Source organism: Sordaria macrospora, chromosome 5 (assembly GCF_033870435.1).
Source record: "Sordaria macrospora chromosome 5, complete sequence".
Lineage (NCBI taxonomy): Eukaryota > Fungi > Ascomycota > Sordariomycetes > Sordariales > Sordariaceae > Sordaria > Sordaria macrospora.
The window spans coordinates 4,470,878-4,492,790 of NC_089375.1; the positions used below are offsets into that span (position 1 = coordinate 4,470,878).

The following is a 21,913-nucleotide window of genomic DNA, read 5'->3' on the forward strand; positions in this document are numbered from 1 at the left end:
AATCTCATAGAGCCATGATTGGCCATGATAGGAGTCTAAGGAGAGTCAAAGGGGTCTGGAGGTGTCGTGCATTCGTCCCTTGCACCACTCAGAGGAACAGAACTCCTGACCGAGTTGTTAGTGTCAGGAGATGTGCAAGAGCGACACTTTAATGGCAAAATGACAGGCGCCTCTTCCTTCCTGTTGTGCCTTGTGCCTTATGGGATGCAGCTGGCCGCTTTTGCCAGCCAGCTGGGACCCTTGTCAACCCATTGTTGGACGCAAAATGTTTAGGCACTCCGGGCATTGTACCGCCAAGTTCCACGCTAATTAAGGGCGCTCCAGACGGTGACATTAACACAGACAGGGCACATCCTATCCATTCGCATATTGATTACACTCAAGTTCCTCTCCATTTCTCTATTTCATCCTTTGACAATTCCTCCTCGCCGTCCATCCTTTTTTCCGCCTTCTTGCTTTCTTTCTCTCTTCTGCTATCCCATATTCACACATCTAGTACCAGAAATCATGTCTTCCACCACTGCCACCAGAACCACCACCACCACCACTCACAGCAACATGACCGACGACGAGCTTGACCGCGACTGGAAGCCCAATGGCCGTCGCCCGCAATCGTGCGTTTTCCCGAATTTCTTATCCCCTTTCTTATTACCTATCCGATGTCATTGTTCCACCCACCACGCCAACGACCCGTTCGGTACCTTGCATAAGCTCAGCCCGGAATCACAATGACGCGATGACAAACACAAATTACTGTAGTGGACTAACATCTCTCAAAACGACAGCACCATTGCGCGCAACTTCTCCCAGGAGCTGATGGACATCTTCCGCATCGACAAGGACATCACCGACCTCGCCGACCAGGGCGACAAGCGGTCAGCCCCCGCCAATGCCAACAACGCCAACGCCACGATTGACATCGACCTCGACGCCCGGTTCGCATACTTCTTCCACCCCCCTGCTAGCATTCGTTCGCTAACCTTTCCACCTCTTCTGGTGGCAACAGAAAGCAAGAAGTCGACAAGAAGGCATCCGAACTCGAAGCCCTCGAGAGGCGTCTCCGTGAGATGGAGGAGAAACTCAAGAGTCAGTACCCAGCAGCTGCCATCGGCACCCAGGCAAAGCCATCACAACTCCACACTCCCCAGAACCAGCAACAAAACAAGGGCAGGCCAGGGTCCGCGAGACAGAGCCAACAGGCGCCAGTTTCCGGAGCGATGCCGCCTACTCCGATAGGAAGTGAAGGTGAATTGGAATCTCCGATAGAGCCCTCTAGCCCACAAACACCAAGAACACCCCGACCGATTGATCAGCCATTCTTCCACGTCGCTACCACATTTGCCTCTTCCGGAGATGACGCATCATCCATCAAATCCATCCGAACCGTATCCGAAAGCTCCAGTTATGCTGACTTTGTCCTTGTGGCCCCTAATCCAGACGGCGACCGTGAACACCACCACTGAGTTACCTCTATACAATTATTCTGAAATTTCGAAGAGATACCCCCTATGCCTCCTCAACCTTGTCGACAGCACGGAGGGTGGAGGAGGGATCGGAATTGCATTACAACAAATGACGACATCTACTGAGATTTGCCGGCGAATAACAACAACCGGGAGGGTTACACACGACAGCTACCCCATGAAAGCGGTTGGCGCGAATCCTGGGAACCGGAATCCATGATAGACGGCGAACTACGAATACCACGACAACGCTATATCAGCAACTACTATAGTTTTAATACTTTCTTCGCCGCCGACCGGGCCAATACCAATCGCATGGACACACCCACTGCTCGACTACACGACTACGCTTCGCTCTATATCAGGTCTCGAGGATACTCAACCCCAGGACTGCTTTTCGAATGAGCGACACGAATAGGGCTCACCATCACCATCACCATCACCATGGCCCGGTTTACCGGGTTTTGGCTTTCGACACCACCAGATACCAGGACGCCATAACCTTAATAATTATACACTCGCTTGCATTTTTGCCTCTACACGAGGCCACCAGCGATCGTTCTCGCCGGTTTGGGTCCTGGAGCAGGACGGGTTGGATGCGGATGCAGGGATTCAGGGTTGGCCAAATTGCCTGGGGAAATGGCATTTTGCATGGGACGAAAGGGATAGGGGAAGGGAGAGAGCAGCACAAGGGTGACTGCGACGGCTCTTGGGAAGGGTTCACATGTCCTGTGACTATCTACAGAAACACGACATTTGTCTGGGATTTGACGGTAGTTCAGTTGCAATTGTATGTTGGATATATTGCACCATGTCTGAACAGAGATTTGTAACTTCTAGGGAGCTGTTTCCGTTCCCTTGGTATGTATTGTGTGCAAGGGGTCTGTGAGGGATGTCATTGGCAATACCGCTCGGCTTCCGCTGACTTGTGCCTCAAGACGCATGTTCACAGAAGAGAATAGTCAGTGACTAAACTTCCACGATTATAATTACCACACATTGACATAGGTGGAACAGGAGAGCAGTCGTTTCATACTGGAAGGTTATATCTACCTAACAAATCATGTGAAAGGGGGGTCAATAGCACGCGCGAAGAACTAGAAGTACCAACTCCAGACGCCGCAATGCTTCTGTCATGACATAGAGGGCCATTACTTCAATTCCCTATTCAGAGTCCCTTTTCTTCAACCTCCCGTCGTCAACCTGAGGCCTCGCGAGATCCAGATGAGCTACCTAAGTACCAAGGACCTTACAAATCCTTATCAGCAAATCCCACCCGTCCCCTCATGTCCAGCACAACAAATACTGCCTTGAGGAACGTATCTCCCAAGATACCCACGTCCAAGCCCATGTTGTTTTGGATACCGCCCATGCATTGGGTGATCATTCCCGGATCGTTCTCTATCTTGGCCTTTTCCTTCGTAGCCTTGTCGTTGTCGTTGTGCAAGTGTAAAGTAGCAGGGCGGGAAGAAGACGCGGCGGAAGAAGTGGCAGCAGCAGCACGGAAAGAGTCGTCCACAATACTAATCACAGAAAAATTAAACAGCGCTCCAGGAATGGTAGCGTGCCAACCACCCTTTTCTCCAAACGCGATCTTTAGGTCTGGTAAGACGGGCTTCGGCTCTTTGTTCTCGTTCCCATCGACGGCGGCAGATCCAGCAGATCCAGCAGCATCGGTGCTGGGAGGCGGACCAGACCTTGTATGCACAGGAACCTTCAGATCACAAGGATATGTCCAGATATTGTACATGGACCGAAACACAGCGCCGGGGACGTGGGCGTAGTATTTGGAGACGATCGTTTCGGGGAGTAAGAGGACTGAGGTGCCGGTGTCAATTATGGCTTCTTGAAGGGTTGGTGTTGTTGTTGCTGCGTTGGGGTTGGTGGTGGTGGAAGTGGAAGTAGTGGGATGAGTTGAAGAAGTAGAGGTAGGAGAGGGACCGGTGTCATTCAGGGGGTCAGAGTCCTCGAGACCGAGACCGGCGTTCATCCACTCTGATTGGTAGGTACTGTTTGCTATCGCAAAAGATGTATAAGAAGTCTGCCAGTACTCGCTTTGGCTGAGGGGGTAGTAGTTGATTTCGCCTTTGTACGGGTTTCTCTCCTTCACTTCCTTTTCTGTTCCCTTCTCGCCGTTGTCGGGTGAGGGGATCGAACCAAAGGTATATGTCCCATTAGCGTGGGTGCGCAAATCGATGGTCATCAGGGGCTGGTCTAGAATCTCGTAGAGTTGTTCCGACACGGTGGTTTCGGTTCCCAAGGGGTGCACTTCGCTGGACATGTTGTAGCTTATGCCCATGATGCCGGAGTTGGCGAGGTCCGAGGCGAGGTCGAGACTGACTTCGAGGGCGGATTGTACGACGGCTTTGGGGATCGAGATGCCGGAACCGAGGTGGAGGGTGTCGTGGTAGACGTTGCCGGCTGCGTAGCTTCCGTCGGCTGTTTTTATTTTTTTTCTGGTGTCAGTTTTCGTTCAAAGGATATACCATTCAGAGTCAGAACGCTGAAAGAAACATACCATAATGAGAATCCCAAGAAGCATTAACAACCTTTTCCGCCGTCGTCGACTTGCCAATTTCGTAAATCACGCGCAGCGTCTTGTTCGCAATGAACGTCTCCGAACTGAGCACCCAGAAACTGACAGAGCCGGTGTCGACATTAACAAGAAGCTTCTGCGGAGGGGTGCCGACTGTGACCTCGGAAAGGTACTCGCGCTCCTCCCAGAAGGGAGTAGTGGGGAGACTGCTGCTGGCTCCAGGTCCGCCCTTGGGTTTGTCGGAGGAGGTATCCTCGACGAGCTTGCGAAGGGCCGGGGGAAGCGAGTCGGATTTGACATTCAAGCGGGAGAGGGACTTGTAATAAGACAAAAGACCGTGGTTGGAGGGTTGATCATGATGGACAGAGTGGAAGGCGGCGTTGTAGTGAGCTGAGAGTGAGAATGACGCCTTAGACTTTGAATCACGGCGGAGATCATGAGGTGAGCCTGAGCCGGGTGAGACTACGGCGGCGAGGGAGTGAGCCGCGAGGAGGAGAAGTACCGAGATGAGGACGCTGAACTCCATCTTTGCTGTGCGGGTCTGAGGGCTTGTTGAGGTCGATGTTGGTGGTCTTATTCTTGGGAAGGAGTGGAAGAAGCAAAGGTCGTGCGAGTAACCCTTTGAGTGATGAACAAGAAGTTCTTCTTGACCTCGACCTTGAGGAAGATGTAAGAGGTTGAGATCTTGGAGTGTCACAACCCCCCACTGCTACTACCCTTTTATATCTCTGCTACACTTGCACACGATCACAGTTCCAAGTGTGGGCCATGTGGTCACAAATCGGGAAATATCCGATGAGTTGTGAGTGACACAGGGTCCGTTTTCTCCCAATTTCCGCTTGGATTCGTCATACCTGATCGGTCTTCTTGAAGCCGAAGAGTCTGGGTCTTTGGAGAGAAGAAATCGTCGAGTCTGGAGTTTGACTCATCGGATCAAAGTTGCGGGCGATGATAGGAGGGTCGTCAGGGTTCTCGTTAATTTCCGACCAGTCAGTTTCGTTCTGTGCTTATTTCCCGCGAGATAATCCTTTCATCGGGAGTCGGACAATGGAGAACATCCAAAGCATTCATGGGCCCAGCGGTGAGTGTCGGGTAGCCAGGCTGAAGGTGGAATATTAGGCACCCATTTCGTGTGAACACATGGATGGAAGGAACCGCAGAGGTAGTAGCCATTTTGCGATGTCGGGGGTTTGCAGGTAAGAACTGAGGGAGAAGAGAAGGACCGAACGAAGGGCAAACGTTGGCCTTGGGGTGCAAGTTAAAATGTAGGTACCAGAACAAGCAGGAGCAGGAGATGAGATTTCTAAAGCAGAGAAGGAAGGAGCGGTAATGTGTCCGGTTTCGGACCCCTTCAACGCTGCATTGAACATTGCGGCATTGCTCTTTTGGCGAGTCTCTACCTTAGCATGGAGATAACCCGAATATGGGAAACAAAATGCCCATGTTCCTTTACTTTGATACTTCTCTCTTGCGAGGCGTAACCAAGATCGGCGAGCTGTGTCAGTGGAAGTTCGGTTCGGCACGGGACGGCTACCACGCAAACTTACATGGCCCGGGTACCTAACGGGATGTCACGCCTAGCCAACGGTTTTTTAAAAGACACAAGTCTTTATTTGCTAGTGTCTGTTACCCCTTACGATGAGGTTATACAGTTCATGTTGCCGGGTTGAGAGAGAAGTGACCCCCAACTGTCTCGCCTCGAAACACACATGTAAGTAGCACAGAAGGGGGCCACGTACTTCCTTCAAGAGGTCACCCATAGACCACGTTGGTCAGTGGTCCCATGGAAAGAAGCAAAAATAGGTGTTACAAGCAGTTACCAGCACGAAATATAGAGTCCAGGGGCACTTCCGTCCCACTCTGGGTTTCGGCTCCGTGAGAGTGGGCCCGTTGCCGGTAGTTCGGCGGGATCGAGCTTCAACTGGACACGGGCTTGGCACCGGAGCGGGTCCTCTTCAGCTGGGGGCTCTCTTTGACCGCATGACATAATACAGGCGGGTGTCTCCCATTGTCCCGTTCTTCCTCATCAAGAGAGAGTCTGATCAGCCGCAGTTGACAACGATGGCACATTACTTATTGCAAATGCTTTCCAGAGATGGGAAGGGCTTCAGTACTGAGTACAAAAGTCGATTCGTCTCGAAGTTTCGCAGCTGCTGGGCGCCCAGACCACTTTAGCTAATGATAGGCTAACAGTAACACCAAAGGACGAGATATCATTGGTCAGAGAGCGTTTAGAGTGAATACCTCACAGCTGTCCTCTTCGATAAGAACAGGTATCAATTAGTGCTGAGACATTGCCTGCCGCCAGCTACTGCCCGCTACCGCTACGACATAACGGCAGCTCCCCTCCGAATTCCAAGAGGAACAACACAACCGACACCTTCGTCACAAGAGGCCACTTTGTTCATCTGTCTGACGGAATGCCTCTTTTAGTTCCAGTCACTCCTTGAAGAGTCTTTTTATCTATCATCTTATACAAACCACTCGACACCCGTACACGGCACCGATCGAGACCCCCAACCGCATACACACATCCCAACACATACAACGCCCACCATGGCGCGGGTGTCAACACTATCACCCTTGAGGATATTCCTCTCCGCCATCTTCCTCTTCTCCGCCCATGTCTTTGCCGTCTCGGCTGTCTTGGGTGTCGACCTGGGCACCGAATACATCAAGGCCACCCTCGTCAAGCCCGGCATCCCTCTCGAAATCGTCCTGACCAAAGACTCCCGCCGCAAAGAGACCTCCGCTGTCGCCTTCAAGCCCTCTTCCAATGGCCCCAAGAAGGGTGCCTACCCCGAGCGCGAATATGGCTCCGACGCCATAGCCATCGCCCCCCGATTCCCCGGCGACGTCTACCCGAACCTCAAGGCCATCCTCGGCCTCCCCGCTGGTAGCGTCCAAGTTAGAGAATACGCCGAGAGACACCCTTCCTTAAAGCTGGAAACACACAAGACAAAGGGAACTGCGGCCTTCAAGAGCGCCGCCGCTTTTACCGAAGAGGAGGAGGCTTGGCTGGTTGAGGAGTTGTTGGCCATGGAGCTCCAGAGCATTCGCGCCAACGCCGAGCTTCTCGCTGGTCCTTCTAGCTCTGTCCGCTCCGTCGTTATCACTGTCCCTCCCTTCTATACCGTCGAGGAGAAGCGCGCCGTCGAGCTGTCTGCCGAATTGGCCGGCCTCAAGGTCCTTTCTCTTATCTCTGACGGTCTCGCTGTCGGCCTCAACTATGCCACCAGCCGCCAGTTCCCCAATGTTAACAAGGGCGAAAAGGCCGAGAACCACCTGATCTTCGATATGGGCGCCGGCTCCACCAAGGCCACCGTCCTCCAGATGCAGTCACGCACCGTCAAGGACGTTGGCAAGTTCAACAAGACTATCCAGGAGGTTACCGTTCTCGGATCTGGCTGGGACCGCACTCTCGGTGGTGACGCCCTCAACTATCTCATTGTTGACGACATGGTCCGCCAATTCGTCGAGTCGCCCAAGGCCCAAAAAGCCGGTGTCAGCCTCGAGGCCGTCAAGTTCCACGGCCGCACCATCGCCAAGCTGACCAAGGAAGCTGAGCGCTTGAGACACGTCCTCTCGGCTAACCAGAACACCCAGGCCTCCTTTGAGGGCCTTTACGATGATGTCGACTTCAAGTACAAGATCACCCGTGCCGAGTTCGAAGAGATGGCCGCCGCCCACGCCCAGCGCGTCAGCGTCGCTGTCAACAATGCCCTTGCCATGGCCGGTCTGCAAATCAAGGATCTTGACTCCATTATCCTCCACGGCGGTGCCTCGCGCACTCCCTTCGTCCAGAAGGAGCTTGAGAAGGTCCTCGGAGGAGCCGACAAGATCCGCACCAACGTCAACTCGGACGAGGCCGCCGTTTTTGGTGCCGGTTTCCGCGCTGCTGAGCTTTCGCCTAGCTTCAGGGTGAAGGAGATTAAGATCGCCGATATTGCTTCGTACCCCGCTGGGATGAGGTGGAACAATGACGAAGGAAAGCCCAAGCACCAGCGTCTTTGGACCGCCACTTCTCATTTGGGAGCTCCGGCAAAGGAGATCACCTTCAACAATGTCCAGGACTTGTCCGTCAACTTTTACCAGTTGGTGATGGATGGCGTGGAGGTTGATACCAAGGTTTTTACCACCAAGAACTTGACCGCTTCCGTCGAGGCGTTGGTGGAGAATCACAAGTGCGAAAAGGCCGATATCAAGTTCAAGGTTGGCGTTCGTCTTCTCACCGAGAACGGCGAGGTTGACGTTACCAAGGCTGCTGTTGAGTGCGAGACTGACGAGCCTGAGAAGGCGGGTATTGTCGATGGTGTCAAGAACCTTTTCGGTTTCGGCAAGAAGGACAAGACTGAGGGCGAGGAGGATTCTGCTTCTGCGTCCACCGAGTCTTCTACTAGCACCTCTTCCACCACCAGCACCTCTTCGGCTTCTGCCTCTGCCTCTGCTGAGACTAAGCCTACTGAGCCCAAGAAGAAGCAGCTCGTTCAGATCAACGTTGACTTCACCCTGACCCCCACTGGCCCCGCTTCCCTCCTCCCCAAGGCCTCCCTCCAATCCCTCAAGGACCGTCTCAAGTCCTTCGCCGCCTCGGACCGCACCCGCCAACTCCGCGAGGAAGCGCTCAACCAGCTCGAAGCCTACACGTACAAGATCAGCGACATTCTCGACCGCGAGTCTTTCATCGCCCACTCCACCGCTGCCGAGCGTGAGACTCTCCAGCAAAAGAAGGACGACGCCAGCGACTGGCTCTACGGCGACGGCGCTGATGCCACTCGCGAGGATTTTAAGGCCAAGCTCAAGGAGCTCCAAAACATTGTCGATCCTGTCCTCAAGAGGGCCGAGGAAGCGGAGAAGAGGCCTGAGATCCTCAAGGGGTTGCAGGATGCTCTCGACAACACCAAGAAGTTCGTCAAGGACATCAGGGAGAAGATTGCCGCGTACGAGGCTTTCCACGCTTCTGCCTCTGCTAGCGCCTCTGCTTCGTCGTCTACCACAGCCCCGGCTTCTTCCGCCACCGGAGACTTTGATGGCCTAGAAGACGATGCCTCCACCACCGGTACTCCCGAAGACCCCATGAAGGTCTTGGAGAAGGACCTCGGTCCCGTCCCCCCTCTTTACAGCCTCGAAGATCTCAAGGAGTCCGAGGACCTGTATACTTCCATCTCCACTTGGTTGGAGCTGAAGGTCGCCGAGCAGGAGAAGTTGGGACCCACCGATGACCCCGTCTTGACAGTCAAGGACCTTCTCGAGAGGAGAGAGAAGTTGGATAAGGCCGGTATGGCGTTGGCCATGAAGGGGGTCAAGAACTTTGAGAAGACGCAGGCCAAGGCCAAGGGCGGAAAGGCCAATGGAAACGGAAAGGCCAAGGCATCTGGAAGCAAGGCGAGCGGCCAGAAGAAGAATGGAAAGGCCACCAAGGCGGGCGAGAAGCCGGCCAAGGAAACGGTCAGCGATGAGGAGATTGAGGAGATGTTGAGGAAGGTTATGGCGGAGGAGAAGGCCAAGGAGGATGCCAAGGCTCAGCAGAAGCAGAGCAAGGAGGAGCCCATCAAGCATGAGGAGCTTTAAAAGGAGGTCCGTTGTAGGCGTGTGTGTTTTAGCAGCAAAGCGTGTTCTGGCGTTACAAGACCATCATAGATTTTTATCGATCTGATCTGGTTATAGGGATTGCAATGTTGGCGTCAATCTATACTTAACTTATCTATAGACATCTAAAGATGTTACAGACTGAGATTCTGGTTTCGATGTACCTGTAGTTGTGCAACGCTCTGCTGCGGTCTTTGTTCCGCGCCCAATCGCCCATTGACGTTACCTGACAGGTTGACAGCCGCCACGCCGTTCACTCGTGACACCTCACCCGTTCAACTGGTTCTAGAATGCTGATTGACTTTAACGCACCCATCGAGAATAGACGAAGATCCAGGAAGTCGACATGGCCGGGAGATGGAATGTCTTGTTCGGAGGAAGTGACGTCCCCCAGGTCACTGAAGACGCTAAAGGTCCGCTGTTAGTGCTGCTTGCCGGGGCCGGTGCCGGGGGTGTTTGGCCCGACACCCTCCAGGCGCCATCGGAGTCTCAACGGCCACACTCGTTCTTTCGTTTATCAACAACATGACGACTTTTCCCCTACATTCCTCAAATCGTGTCTTTATGCAACTGAACAGGGAGCTTTGAACCGATCAATGTAGAAGAGCACCATGGATACCTTCGCCAATCAACCCCTCCCTCTATCTCCAGACCGGTCCTTATCGGCATGCCCGCCCGTCACCTTCAGCCGTCGGTACTTCTAGTCGTTCTTCGCTTGCTGAACCAATCATGATGCGTACCGAACCATCGTCGATGCTTTGCATGGCACGTTTTTGACTGTTTTGGTAGGGTAGTCGAGGCCTGATGTCGGGCAAGTGTCAAGATGGCTCTTGCTGACACGGCTTGGAGCTGAGTGGTCTACTGGTCTAAGCCTCATGGTCAGATTGTTTATCATCATCACTTCAGCTTCTTTGATCCCAGTGGCATCTCATTTTTATTGTCTTTTCATTCCAATCTTTGTATCTCTTCATCCTTCCTAGACAATCCTAATACCTAAGTATTCCCGCCTGATAGCACATCAAGACAAAAGGTTTCATCTGCGTCAACTTCCACATCTTCAACTCAGCCACCCACAACCTCATAATGGGCGACAACTTTCAAACTCCATCCCCATTGCCGGCTCAGGCTGCCGAACCACAACAACAGCCCACCCCCCAAAACGCCACTCTTCTCCAGGCCTTCGAATGGTACATCCCCCCCGACCACGGGCACTTCCTCCGTCTCTCTTCTCAGATCCCCCAACTCTCCCAGCACGGAATCTCCTCCCTCTGGATCCCGCCCTCCTGCAAAGCCACCTCCCCCCAGTCCAACGGCTACGACATCTACGACCTCTACGACCTAGGCGAGTTTTCCCAGAAGGGTTCCACGGCCACCAAGTGGGGGACCAAGTCCCAACTCCTCGAGCTGGCCCAAAAGGGTCAAGAGTACGGCGTAGGCCTCTACTGGGACGCGGTCCTCAACCACCGATTCGGCGCTGACCACCGCGAGAAGTGCAAGGCCGTTGAAGTGGACGCCAACAATCGAAACGTTCGCATAAGCGGGGAGTACGAGATCGACGCCTGGGTGGGCTTCGATTTTTTTGGTCGGTCTGGGGCTGGAGACCAACTGCAACACAGCAAGTTGAAGTACCACTGGTATCATTTCTCGGGAGTCGACTTTAACGCCAACGATCCGGACAAGGCGGGGACTATCTACCAGATTATCGGGGAGCAAAGTCAAGGGTGGGCGAGAAGTCCCGAGGAGGTTGATGGCGAAAAAGGCAATTATGATTATTTGATGGGCTGCGATTTGGATTATAGTCATCCGGAGGTGGAGGAGGATGTGCTCAACTGGGGACGGTGGTTGGTGAAGGAGGTGCCGATTAGGGGCATCAGGTTTGATGCTGTTAAACATTTCAGTGAGGGGTTTTTGAGGAAGTTTGTGAAGATGCTGGATGGAGAGTTTGGTGAGGGGTGGTTTCTTGTGGGCGAGTTTTGGAAGGATTCGTTGAAGAGTATGGTATGTTGTTTCTGGATTTTTGAAAACAAGGGAGCTGAGGTACTGACATTTGACATGACAGACCGATTATCTCGACCGGATGGATCACAAGTTCTCGCTGTTTGATGCGCCGCTGGTTTACAACTTTGGCGAAATCAGTACAAGTGTCTCGGCTGATTTGAGGAAGGTGTTTGACGACACGCTGGTGCAAAAGGCGCCTGTCTGTGCCGTGGTATGTTCCCTTCTCCATGTCTTCTCTTCCTCCCCATACCTCTTCTCTTACCCTTTCCTCCCAATTGACAACCCCGATTACTAACACACCGTAACAGACACTAGTCCAAAACCACGACACCCAACCCCTCCAAGCTCTCGCGGTCCCCATAACGCCCTGGTTCCTCCCCCTCGGCTACGCCCTCATCCTCCTCCGCGAAGCCGGCTACCCCTGCGTCTTCTACGGCGACCTCTACGGCCTCTGCACCCCCACTTCCGACAACCCGTCTCCCACCAGACCAACTAGCGGCCCCGTAACCATCCTCCCTAAGCTCCTCCTGGCCAGGAAGCTCTATGCGTATGGACCGCAGACGGACTACTTCGATTACCAAACCTGTATTGGCTGGGTCCGACATGGAACATGGGATAGAAAGGATAAGTGCGCCGTGGTGATGAGTAATGCGGCGGAAGGGTGGAAGCGGATGTTTATTGGGGCGGAGTGTGCTGGACAACGGTGGACGGATGTGTTAGGGTGGAGAGGGGAGGTGGTTACGGTTGGGGAAGATGGGTGGGCGGAGTTTAGGTGTGGAGGGTGTAGTGTGAGTGTTTGGGCTTGGGATGGGGCGAAGGGTAGGGAAGAGTTCGGGGGCGAGTTTGACTTTGATATCTATGGTTCGGAGAGTGAGGGAACAAATTGAGCTATAAACCTAGGGGGTGGTGGATAGTACTGGATCGTGAGGGAGACGTGGCATGGAGGGGAGATCAATACCGATCGCGGTAACAAGTTAAGACTTTGGATCATCCTGAGGAGGCATAAAACAAACAAACTGTTCAGACACGGATTATAATTATGGCAACGATTCACGAAGCAGCAGCTTGGAAGAGGTAGAGGAAGTCAGGTTTTTCGCTATCAACATCAGTTTTCTCCTCCAGCCCTCCTCACCGAGAGCCTTCTGAGTCTGTCAACAGCAGATAACCACTTCTCTCCTTCCTGAATATGCCTACGCTAAGGAGCAAGACAGGTTAAGTTCCAATCAGATGTGGACGAGGCAAGCCGTCAAGCTCATATTAAAAACAGTTGAAATCCTGAAGCCAGAAGTTTTCCGATCCGAACTCCGACGCTGAACGCTGAACGCTGAAATGCAAGTCCTCCAGGCAAGGGCCATAGACGATGAACTATCAACTCATTAGTCGTAACTTCTCAGTCGTCATCTGCAAGTGCACCTCGCGAACCAGACCCTCCCAGGCCATATCAGATCATGTCGAATCTAGATCCTCAAAGTCTGATGACTCCCAGAAACTCAAGTTCAAACACCCCGAGTCTGAGAAGCAGTCTGCGTAGCAGTCTTCGTAGCAGCAGCCACCTTTGCCTTGTTACCACCATCAACACCCGGCAAGAAAACCTCCGTGTTGCTGGAAGTCGGCTCCGGCCAACACTGCCAATCATAATAACAAGGCTGCATAGTCAAGCTGACCGAATCATCGGTGTAGCTGGCTGTGAAGTACCACGACAAGTCATGGGACTCGGGGGCATCATCGCGAACATGAATGGGAGCGTCGTTCTTGTCCATATGGTGCTTGCTGACGGGGAGAGAGGCAGGGGCGTCGGAGTGGTTAGCGTCCATGGAATGGGCTTCTTTGCCGACTTGGAAGTCCTCGAGACGCTCAACAGCACCAGCGCCACCGTTGAGGATCGTGGTGAGGACTTGTTCCCTGGGACGAGGCAGGGTCGGGGTGGGTGTGGTCATGCTTAGAGCAGCTTCCTCCAAGGGGTTGGGGATGGGCGCTGGGATGGGCAGGATCTTATGGTAGTCGCTGGCGGTGCCACTGAGAGTAAAAAAGGGAGAAGTAGCAGCTGAACGATGAATAACGCCGGCGGGAATGGTGCTGGTGATCATGCTATTCCACTCGGTCCAGGTACCTGAAGGGGGAGCAAGCGGGTAGCTACGTGTGGGACGGATGACAGGGGCAGGAGTGTCGGTTGCGTCGGCGCCGTTGGGAAGGGCCAGGGTGTAAGTAGTGGCCATGGTGCCGAAGGTGAAGGTTAGGGTTGTGAACTCTTGCTTCTCAGGGCCAGCCAGCTGGACTTCGACGTTGCGGGGGTGGGCGACGTTGCTGTTGCTGGTATGTTTGGCAGAGCTGGCGGTGACGAAAACCGGGTGGACGGTGATGGCGGTTTTGTGCTTGGGACCAGCAACAATCGAGTTGGTGTTGGTGGCATGACTGGCATCAGCAGAGGCTGCGACGTCGACAGTGACGGTCTTGATGTCCACGGTCTCGGTCTCGACCTCAGTCACGATGCTCTCAGTCTCAGAGTCAGATTCAGCAATCGCGTGTTCGGTGAAGCTGCCGATGCCGCCGTAACCGCCAGGAGTAGGCACAGGCACAATCACAGCGCCAGTCTCGGTGCCGTGAGCGTGGTGAGTACCGTGAGTATGGTGACTGTGAGTCGAAGAAGTCGAGAACATGGTCTGGGGCTTGGGAAGACCAGGTAAGCCATCGACGCGATACTCAGCGCTGGCTGTGGTGGTGACGGTCTCGTGGCCGGTGAGATCACGGGTAGGTCTCTCGATGTAGGGAGCAGCCAGAACCTGTGTGAGGCTGGCGCTCAGGGTGAGGAGGACGTGAGACTTCATTGTCCCGTCGCGTTCCCTGCTTGATGACGAGAGTAAGTTGAGGGTGGTGCTGGTTTGGTTATTACTTGACCTGGCTGTGAGCTTCCACTTGCGCGATGAAGTCCAGTCTTGAAGCGCGGGTGACGATGTTTCGATCAAGACCGTGATGATGGTGTGGTGACTTGATGGAGGGAGAGAATGGATTTTTTTTCTCTGAGAGTCGAGGAGAAGGAGGGCATGGAGGGGTTTCTGCCCTATTTTATCCAGAAGGCTCCCATGGCATCCATGGGCTTCTGCCAGCTGCGTGCCTTGTCCAAAGTTCAGACGAAGGTCTGGCCTTGGGTATTACGTATCCGGGTACCCGTCCTGGCCCATCATCCGTTGCCAACTGGAAGGTACGGAGTAAAAGACCGTGTGGTAAGGCGGAGGGGGCAGGCAAACGCCGCTGGTATCAGATGAAAGTACGGTGTCGAACCATCAGCTCTAGACCCAGCCCGTCGGTCGGATGGTTCTAAAAGCGCAGGATCTGATTCGACGGGCCGGCATTGTACTTGTAATGTCTGTCTTGTTGGCCGTTGTATTCATTGCCGAGACCGAAGATAAGAGTGCAATGTGATCGTGGAGTCCAGTCGAAGTGTGTGATCAAGACAATAATGTCGCTATGGGGCTGAGGGTTTCGAGATTTGGAGGGCTTCTGCTCAAGAAAGTGAGAATGACACTTCTTCGCTGTTGTTTCAATGAGCAATTTCAAGGACGGATGGCAGGGAGGAGAGGGACTGGGCGTCACGGACATCGTATCAATGATGGACAACAGCTTCACCCAAAAGCACGAGGAACATGTGTGATGACCCATTAACGAGCAAGACACTCGTATGCAAATACAATTCCCAGAACTTTAAAACGTACGTACGAGTATATACCATTCCAACCCAGAAGATCATTGTCCCTCTCAGTTCATACCGTTCCTTCTCCTTCCTCCACTCTTACTCCTGGCAATATGCGCCGTCAACCTCTTCTTGGTATCGACCAACGACCTCTTGTGCTTCGCCTTGGCCTTACCGACCGTCATCAAGAAGTTCTTCTTTCTCGCCTTCTCCTTATTCGTCGACGACTTGCCCTCGGCCTCCTTCTTGGATTTCCTGATGGCCTGCGTAGACTTGTGCTCCTCGCGCCCGGGCTTGCCGTCCTTGGCCATGGCCACACGCTCCTCCTTGGTGCTCTTCTTGCCTATCTGGGCAGGCAACTCGATGTCGTCGGCGGTAACACCGTCTTCGATGTGCTTGTTGATGAGTTCCTGTCTCCTCTTGGAGACGTTGCCTGTCATCTTGTCTAATTGTGCCTCGCGGCGGAGTTCTGCCAACTTGGCAAGATCGGCTGGTGTGAGGATAGTAGTCATGGCGAGCTTGGAGATGCGGTTGGCTTCGGCGGCGGCGGCCATGGCTTCATCGGAAATCAGGTCGGGAGCAGCAGAGCTGTCGCGACGCTGCTTCTTGGCTGCGGGAGGGCCTTCGTCCTCGTCGTCCGAGTGCTCGACATTGATCCATCCGGTCGAAGAATCGGAATCGTTGGAGGCGACTTCCCACTCGTCGGAGTTGAAACCGTCTTCATCCTCATCCTCCATCTTGGCGTCCCCATCGGCATCCTCACCCTTCTCGGCGAGCTTCTTGAGTCTTTGCTCCTCCTTGTACTTCTCGAGAAGCTCGATACCCTCAATACCACTCTCCACTTGCTCTTCACCGAACTTGAGCCTCTTGACCTCGCCCGACTTCAATCCCATGGTCGCCTCCTTGCCGCGGAACTTCTTCTGCAGCAGCTCGGGGTAGACCTCACGGTAAAGAGACTGGAGACCCTTGGCGGCCATCACCACACCCTTGTCCTTGGACTTCTGGTACATGACTAGATCCTGGAGGAGGGTCTCGCTCATGCAGAGCGGTTGACGCAGAGCGACTTCGCGGATAGAGTTGATACCGGCGGAAGCGACTTCAGCGGCGGAAGCCTCAGAGACAAACTCGTTGGCGATCTTGATGACGAGAGGCTCAATGGCGTCGGGAGGAACGTGGTTGTGTGTCGCCTGCGCCAAAGAGGCGAGGAATGACGTGACGGACGGTTGCTTGGGCGTGAGGTACTTGGTGAACCAAGGGTACAAGGAAATGATGGTGAGCTTGTGCAGACCAACCAGACGGGTGACGAGCTGGAGGACAAGGAGCTTGTTATCCAGGGAGAACTTGCACTTGGTATTTTGCAGATGTTTCTGGAAAAGCTGCTCGGCGAACCCTTGGGGATCGTGAATAAGGTGAAGAGCCGAGAAGTTCAGCGGGTGAGGGGCATGCTTCTTGCGCTCCTGCTTCTTGATCTTCTCCATGGCCTTCTCCATGACCCTTTGGCGCTTCTTGGTCTTCTTGTTGATAGTGCCCTGATGCTTGACCTTCTTAACGTCAATCTCCTCGTCACTAGAGTCGTCTTCCATCTCCTCGCGCTCCTTGTCGCCGCCCAAGAAGAAGCGAACACCACCAACGACAACCTTCTCGTTGTCGGACAAACAGGCCTCCTTCATGACGTCGCAGGGGCGGGCATCGGTCCAGATCTGGCGGCGCCACAGCTCGCGGGTGATGCGGCAGGCCCACATGCCCTTGGTCGAAGTACGGTCCGAGGTAACCAGGTTGTGCAGGACAGTCTGGATAGTGCGGTTGAGCTTGTGGTTGGTGGCCTTGGAGTTGGACTCGCGCAGGTCGCTGATGATCTTGGTGTAGAGGAGGGAGCGGAGGGACTTGGAAGGAGTCGAGATCAGGATGGGGAACAGGGTGGTGAGCAGGCTGGTCGAGTCAATGACATCCTTGCGACGGAGGAGAGACAAGCTGCCAACGACCTTTTCGCGCAGATCGGGGTTGAGGACGGCATGATGTTGGGTCAAGAGTTCCTTGAGCTGGTCGTAGTAGGGGGCGGTGACATCGGGGTAGAGATCGGCGCAGTGGGCGATGAGGTCAACGAGGTCGTGGAATTTCTTGTTGTCTTCGCTGGAAGCAGACGAGGGAGAGGAGATGAAGATTTGGCGTTGGGCGTCGTATGCGAGCCACTGGTCGTAGAACTCTTGGGCGTAGGACCTGGAGGAGGAAAAGGCCGTGTTGTTAGTAAACAAATTCCATGGAATGCGACCGATGCTGGCAGCAGCAATTGGCGACGACGAGAACAACAAGAACAACAAACTTACTTGGGATCCCTCCTGATCTTGTACTGTAAACTGACCAGGTCAGCATCGACCTTTTCGAGGGCGGCGACCTTTCTCTTGGGCATCTTGGCGGCTAGAGAATGGGCGATATTCTTGAGTGTTGAAGATGCAAGTCGCAAGAGTGGAAGCCGGTCCCTCTGTTCTTCTCCAGTCTGGCAGCCGTCCTCGACCCTTCACCGGGAGCTGCAGCGGTCCAGAAATTTTTGGGAAATCAACTCCTTATCGGATCCTTATCGGTAGCGCTGGTGGAGTTAGTGGACGTTCCAGGCGGGGAGGACCCTGGACAGCGGCATTCTACGCCCCACCTGAGCTGTGCCCTTTTAAAATTTTCTTCTGCTGCCGCTCCTTCTTGGAATTCTCTTCCCTTTTTCCTTCCACAAATCACCATTCACTTGGGCGATTGACACCAAGCAACCGCTTCCCCGCGGTTTGCTAATCCCATTCCGGCAATGATGAATTCCTCATCCGCCACCTGAACGTGGACAACTGGGACGATTGACATATGCTGTCCTTCGTCTTGTCGTTCATCATTCAACAACATCATGCGGCTCTTCCTCATTCGACATGGAGAGACCGTTGACAACGTGGCCGGTTTATAGTACGTTCAACTCGGTCCACCATGACTTGAGGATATCGTCTAACTCTTCCCAGCGCAGGCATCCGTGATTCTCCCCTCACCACCCACGGTGTTTTGCAGGCCTGTCGTCTAGCCACCCACTTTGCCTCGCCGGCGTCAGCAATCGGTCCTGTCACGCACATCTTCTCTTCCGATCTGCAACGCGCAGTCAATACTGCCCAGGCCATTGTCGACGCCCAGGTGGAGAGAGCAACGGAGAAGGAAGATCCCGACCGTCCCAAGCTCCAACTGGTACAAGTTGTCGAGCTACGCGAACGCGATTTCCGATCCGCCGAGGGGAAGCGCTTTGGCACGCCGCATCCCGATGCTGAAACGCATGACGAGATGCGCGCGCGAGCCACCGCCTTCATCCAAGCCCACCTGGGTCCGCTGCTGGACAGTATACTCACCGGTGACAAGTGCAAGATATCCAACTCCGTCCTGGTTGTCGCGCATGGCTTGATCCTCAACTCGCTCTTGAGATCTCTTTGGGCGCGTTATGCCCCGGAAGATATGACGAGGCTTGCCAACGTCAATTCCTCGTCGGGCTCTGTTGCCGGAAGGTCAGAGTTCCTCGCCTCTTGGAGCAACACCGGATACCTCGAGATCAACGTGGATGCCATTCCATCGTCTGAGGATACCGAGAAGTCGGCTGTTAGGTTGACTGTCGTCCGGGCCAATGCCCTTGACCACCTCCAAGGCCTGAAAAGGACTCGGGGTGGCATCGGGAGTGCCAAGTTCGACACTAAACAGAAGACGATGGAATCGTTCTTCAAACCCGCTGCCAAAAAGCGACGGGTTGATTGATCAATGTCACCAATTGGTATGTTCCCTCTTCATCGTCAGTTCCACACCCTCCCCGCTTTTTATGATTAGAAAAACAATGTTCACAGACCTGTACCGAAACACTATGTGGAAAAACTTGTCCAACCGCTATATGAGAAAGCATCATCACAATCGTTCATGTTATCATTCTTTTGATGCGAGCTCTGTTGCTAACAGATCACAAAGACAGGTTACTACCTTGAACATACACCGCTTGAGGCTCGCTGGAAGATGCGAAGTCATCGTCACTCGGGTGCACTGCAGAATAGCTACCAATGACAATTGATCATCTTCATAATCTTCTCTCATTGCTCTTCGTGACCTGTGCTATCGCTTGCTCGCTGTGGCCATGCTCTTGGATTTCTGTGCTGTTGTTCCTCGTAACTATTCCTCATTGCTTTCGTCTTCCTCACTGTCACCGGATTCCAGCCCATCTCCCTCCTCTGACGGCAATATCCTTGGAAACCATCCATACTCTGCAAAGTCAACCATGAGCTCTCCCAGTGCCCCTGTTGTAACAACCACGCCTTCAGCTTCCAATGCCGCTGCCTGGCTGCGTGATCCTTCTGGTTGGGATCTGGATGAACTGGTTGTCAGTGTCTGATTCGTAACACATAGTTCACCAAGCAGCTTTTCTCCGAGTCTCATTGTTCAACCTGTTGTTGCGAATGCACATACCTCGAAGATATAACCCCCTTGGCATTAATCACCCTCTGCCACGGTACGTTCTCGTGGTTGAACCTCGCCGACGGGTCAACAGGGAGATGTTTAAGGCAGACGCCTACTTGTCGGGGACGTTGGGCTTTTTTTATTTCTTCTTTATCAGCATTTGCACTTGTGGTCTGAGTGAGTGGCAGGTTGCATACGAGTTCCAACCAGCTTTGCAATGTGGCCGTAGCTGGTGACTTTTCCGTGAGGAATCTCTTGCACGGCGCTGTAGACGGCGTGGAAAAAGGCTTGGGCTTCTTCGGAGCGAGCCATCTCTGGGAGTGATTGCGATAGTAGGTATGTATGGTCGGTAGGAAGGTGATATGTGGACGTTCAATGGAAGTTGTTTCCGTCTACGATGAGGTTTTCGATGATTGGATGTTCGTGATAAAAACAGTGGTGGCGATATGTGTGAAAGTTCACGCTCTCCACATTTGAGAGTAAGGGTTAGTATTATTAGCCTTCCTCAGTGCAATAGTAAGGAAAAAAAACATACACGAAGGACGTATTGACCTTCAATTCTGTCTGCAATGAATTCTGACGGATGAACAGAATTGCAAGAAGAAATTGACGTCGTCAATCGTTGGTAGGTCGAGGTGACCTAAACCAAAAAAAAAAGAAAACCCAAAAAAGAAACGGATTGGACAATACCGGGGCTAGGGTTGGGGTTGTCCTGTTGGGCGCGGTTGCAATCTTCAGCGTGCAGTGTTTGGAGGTTTGGAGCAAACATCGTCACGAGCACCTGGCTCAACACAACATCACCAACTATTCGGGACTGGTTCGCTGCATGAAGGCGGCGCAGAAACTCTTTGGATATGTTACAATTGCAACGGATCATATGATGGTTGATCACACTTCATTGATTCTTTTCCTTGCTCTTCCCCTTCTTGGACTGGATTCGGTGGGACCTTTTGAAGCGTCAATCCGAAATGTCGCGACACCTCTAGCCTGCATGGGCGTCATGCTGCGACGTTGCGCGTGGTTGGACCTTCCATCAAGCTTTCTTGAGCTTCAATCCCAGCGTCCTTGTCCCTCCCCAAGCTGGCGACGATGGAAGTTATCACAGGACTGTGGCGCCGCTTTCCCCGTGTGCGGGTGACGTGCGGGGCAAATGAAGACATTGATGCCAGGTAAGTCAGGCCTACGCCCCTTCCGACCGACGAGCTGCCTTCATTCACCTTGATAGCCCAATGCGCCTTCTTTTCTGGCAGGCGCACTCAATGATAACAACTTCAAATGCATTCTGTCGCATCACGGAGGCGTCGCAAATGATGTCGCTGTCGCATGCAGCCCATGGGTGTCGTGACTGCCCTTGCTGGTGTCGGTGAGCATGGGATTGACAACTTAAAGTACTTCAAGCTATGGCCCCTCGCCCACTTCACCACACTCACTTTCACCCCAAGCCAGCCGACTTCACCATCGTGCTACCAGGCACTCACGTCGGCCCATGCCCTCTGCTATCAAACCACCTGAAACCAAGTCTCTGGGCCAACTGTACACCTACCAGACACTGGAAAACCCAGGGCATATCCGGGCCGTGACTCTACTCCCGGGAGATTTTGATGAGGATTTCTATGATGATATTATCATTCACATCTCTTGCGCCTCAATGCGAGTTTCCCAGGCCAATGCAACATCCCAAACTCGAATGACACTGCAAGAAGTCACCGCGGCCTTGCCTCCAGGCTGGACTGTGGGAGAGACCTGGGACAACCGGTATATCTTCGGACGCGTTGACCATGGCAGAAGGGACGAGCGCTTTTCCCAAAAATGTTGGTCTCATCCAGATCGTCGTCTCCACATTTGAAGAGAGTGTTATATTGGCTATCAAAGTCTACCTCTAGCGATAAGCTACGTACGGCAGTGGGTGTGTCTTGGATGCTTTGGGGGACGCATTTTCTGCGGACCGAAGCCACCGAGTCTACCGATAAAAACACAAGGCTTTCACGGCTTGGCGAGGGAGAGTGGAAAGAATGGGAGGGTGTTAGGTTGAGTTGAGGTTGTACATGAGGTCGCGATCACGACACAAAAGGGGGGTTGAGTTGAGGCCAATACCGAAGAGGAGGCCGGGTTGAGGCTCCATATGAGCCAGTTGTCATGACCCCGCGGAACCAGACCACAGTCTCCTCGGACACGTAGGTACCTCTA

General features: G+C 53.5%; 8 protein-coding genes across 8 annotated transcripts; 4 read left to right on the forward strand and 4 right to left on the reverse strand.

Annotated features, from left to right (window-relative positions):
- Positions 1-479: 479 nt before the first annotated feature.
- Positions 480-2,384, forward strand: SMAC4_08185 (uncharacterized protein). The gene is made up of 4 exons (XM_024655930.2): positions 480-614; positions 786-935; positions 1,007-1,245; positions 1,438-2,384. Exons 1-4 carry the CDS (start codon positions 508-510, stop codon positions 1,461-1,463), a joined length of 522 nt encoding a protein of 173 aa, XP_024511729.1. The 5' UTR covers positions 480-507; the 3' UTR covers positions 1,464-2,384.
- Positions 2,385-2,712: 328 nt separating this feature from the next.
- SMAC4_08186 (uncharacterized protein) lies at positions 2,713-6,332 on the reverse strand (the record flags this gene model as incomplete). The annotated part of the gene is made up of 2 exons (XM_003351122.2): positions 3,982-6,332; positions 2,713-3,902 (listed from the first exon to the last, which is right to left on the reverse strand). Exons 1-2 carry the CDS (start codon positions 4,523-4,525, stop codon positions 2,713-2,715), a joined length of 1,734 nt encoding a protein of 577 aa, XP_003351170.1. The 5' UTR covers positions 4,526-6,332.
- Positions 6,333-6,359: 27 nt separating this feature from the next.
- On the forward strand, positions 6,360-9,730 carry SMAC4_08187 (uncharacterized protein). The gene has a single exon (XM_003351123.2). It carries the CDS (start codon positions 6,556-6,558, stop codon positions 9,568-9,570), a length of 3,015 nt encoding a protein of 1,004 aa, XP_003351171.1. The 5' UTR covers positions 6,360-6,555; the 3' UTR covers positions 9,571-9,730.
- A 773-nt stretch (positions 9,731-10,503) lies between these two features.
- Positions 10,504-12,924, forward strand: SMAC4_08188 (uncharacterized protein). The gene is made up of 3 exons (XM_066090760.1): positions 10,504-11,586; positions 11,648-11,797; positions 11,895-12,924. The coding sequence occupies exons 1-3, from the start codon at positions 10,672-10,674 to the stop codon at positions 12,471-12,473; spliced, it is 1,644 nt and encodes a 547-aa protein (XP_065947341.1). The 5' UTR covers positions 10,504-10,671; the 3' UTR covers positions 12,474-12,924.
- Positions 12,925-13,082: 158 nt separating this feature from the next.
- SMAC4_08189 (uncharacterized protein) lies at positions 13,083-14,411 on the reverse strand (the record flags this gene model as incomplete). Its single annotated transcript, XM_003351125.1, has 1 exon — positions 13,083-14,411. One exon carries the CDS (start codon positions 14,409-14,411, stop codon positions 13,083-13,085), a length of 1,329 nt encoding a protein of 442 aa, XP_003351173.1.
- An 888-nt stretch (positions 14,412-15,299) lies between these two features.
- Positions 15,300-17,725, reverse strand: SMAC4_08190 (uncharacterized protein). Its single transcript, XM_066090761.1, has 2 exons — positions 17,599-17,725; positions 15,300-17,491 (listed from the first exon to the last, which is right to left on the reverse strand). Exons 1-2 carry the CDS (start codon positions 17,679-17,681, stop codon positions 15,340-15,342), a joined length of 2,235 nt encoding a protein of 744 aa, XP_065947342.1. The 5' UTR covers positions 17,682-17,725; the 3' UTR covers positions 15,300-15,339.
- Positions 17,726-17,993: 268 nt separating this feature from the next.
- SMAC4_08191 (uncharacterized protein) lies at positions 17,994-19,324 on the forward strand. The gene is made up of 3 exons (XM_003351127.2): positions 17,994-18,214; positions 18,268-19,055; positions 19,244-19,324. The coding sequence occupies exons 1-2, from the start codon at positions 18,159-18,161 to the stop codon at positions 19,037-19,039; spliced, it is 828 nt and encodes a 275-aa protein (XP_003351175.1). The 5' UTR covers positions 17,994-18,158; the 3' UTR covers positions 19,040-19,055; positions 19,244-19,324.
- Positions 19,325-19,346: 22 nt separating this feature from the next.
- SMAC4_12926 (uncharacterized protein) lies at positions 19,347-20,412 on the reverse strand. The gene is made up of 3 exons (XM_066091163.1): positions 19,924-20,412; positions 19,736-19,859; positions 19,347-19,634 (listed from the first exon to the last, which is right to left on the reverse strand). Exons 1-3 carry the CDS (start codon positions 20,036-20,038, stop codon positions 19,442-19,444), a joined length of 432 nt encoding a protein of 143 aa, XP_065947343.1. The 5' UTR covers positions 20,039-20,412; the 3' UTR covers positions 19,347-19,441.
- Between the last annotated feature and the right edge of the window lie 1,501 nt (positions 20,413-21,913).

Coding starts and splice junctions, on each gene's coding strand:
- SMAC4_08187 (XM_003351123.2), top strand. CDS start 6,556: ATGGCGCGGGTGTCAACACTATCACCCTTGAGGATATTCCTCTCCGCC.
- SMAC4_08190 (XM_066090761.1), bottom strand. CDS start 17,681: ATGCCCAAGAGAAAGGTCGCCGCCCTCGAAAAGGTCGATGCTGACCTG. Junction 17,492..17,598: donor AAGATCAGGAGGGATCCCAA/GTAAGTTTGTTG, acceptor TTCCTCCTCCAG/GTCCTACGCCCAAGAGTTCT.
- SMAC4_08185 (XM_024655930.2), top strand. CDS start 508: ATGTCTTCCACCACTGCCACCAGAACCACCACCACCACCACTCACAGC. Junction 615..785: donor AATGGCCGTCGCCCGCAATC/GTGCGTTTTCCC, acceptor TCAAAACGACAG/CACCATTGCGCGCAACTTCT. Junction 936..1,006: donor GACATCGACCTCGACGCCCG/GTTCGCATACTT, acceptor TGGTGGCAACAG/AAAGCAAGAAGTCGACAAGA.
- SMAC4_12926 (XM_066091163.1), bottom strand. CDS start 20,038: ATGGCTCGCTCCGAAGAAGCCCAAGCCTTTTTCCACGCCGTCTACAGC. Junction 19,860..19,923: donor TGCAAAGCTGGTTGGAACTC/GTATGCAACCTG, acceptor AAATAAAAAAAG/CCCAACGTCCCCGACAAGTA. Junction 19,635..19,735: donor AAGGGGGTTATATCTTCGAG/GTATGTGCATTC, acceptor CAGTTCATCCAG/ATCCCAACCAGAAGGATCAC.
- SMAC4_08188 (XM_066090760.1), top strand. CDS start 10,672: ATGGGCGACAACTTTCAAACTCCATCCCCATTGCCGGCTCAGGCTGCC. Junction 11,587..11,647: donor AGGATTCGTTGAAGAGTATG/GTATGTTGTTTC, acceptor TTGACATGACAG/ACCGATTATCTCGACCGGAT. Junction 11,798..11,894: donor AGGCGCCTGTCTGTGCCGTG/GTATGTTCCCTT, acceptor ACACCGTAACAG/ACACTAGTCCAAAACCACGA.
- SMAC4_08191 (XM_003351127.2), top strand. CDS start 18,159: ATGCGGCTCTTCCTCATTCGACATGGAGAGACCGTTGACAACGTGGCC. Junction 18,215..18,267: donor GACAACGTGGCCGGTTTATA/GTACGTTCAACT, acceptor AACTCTTCCCAG/CGCAGGCATCCGTGATTCTC.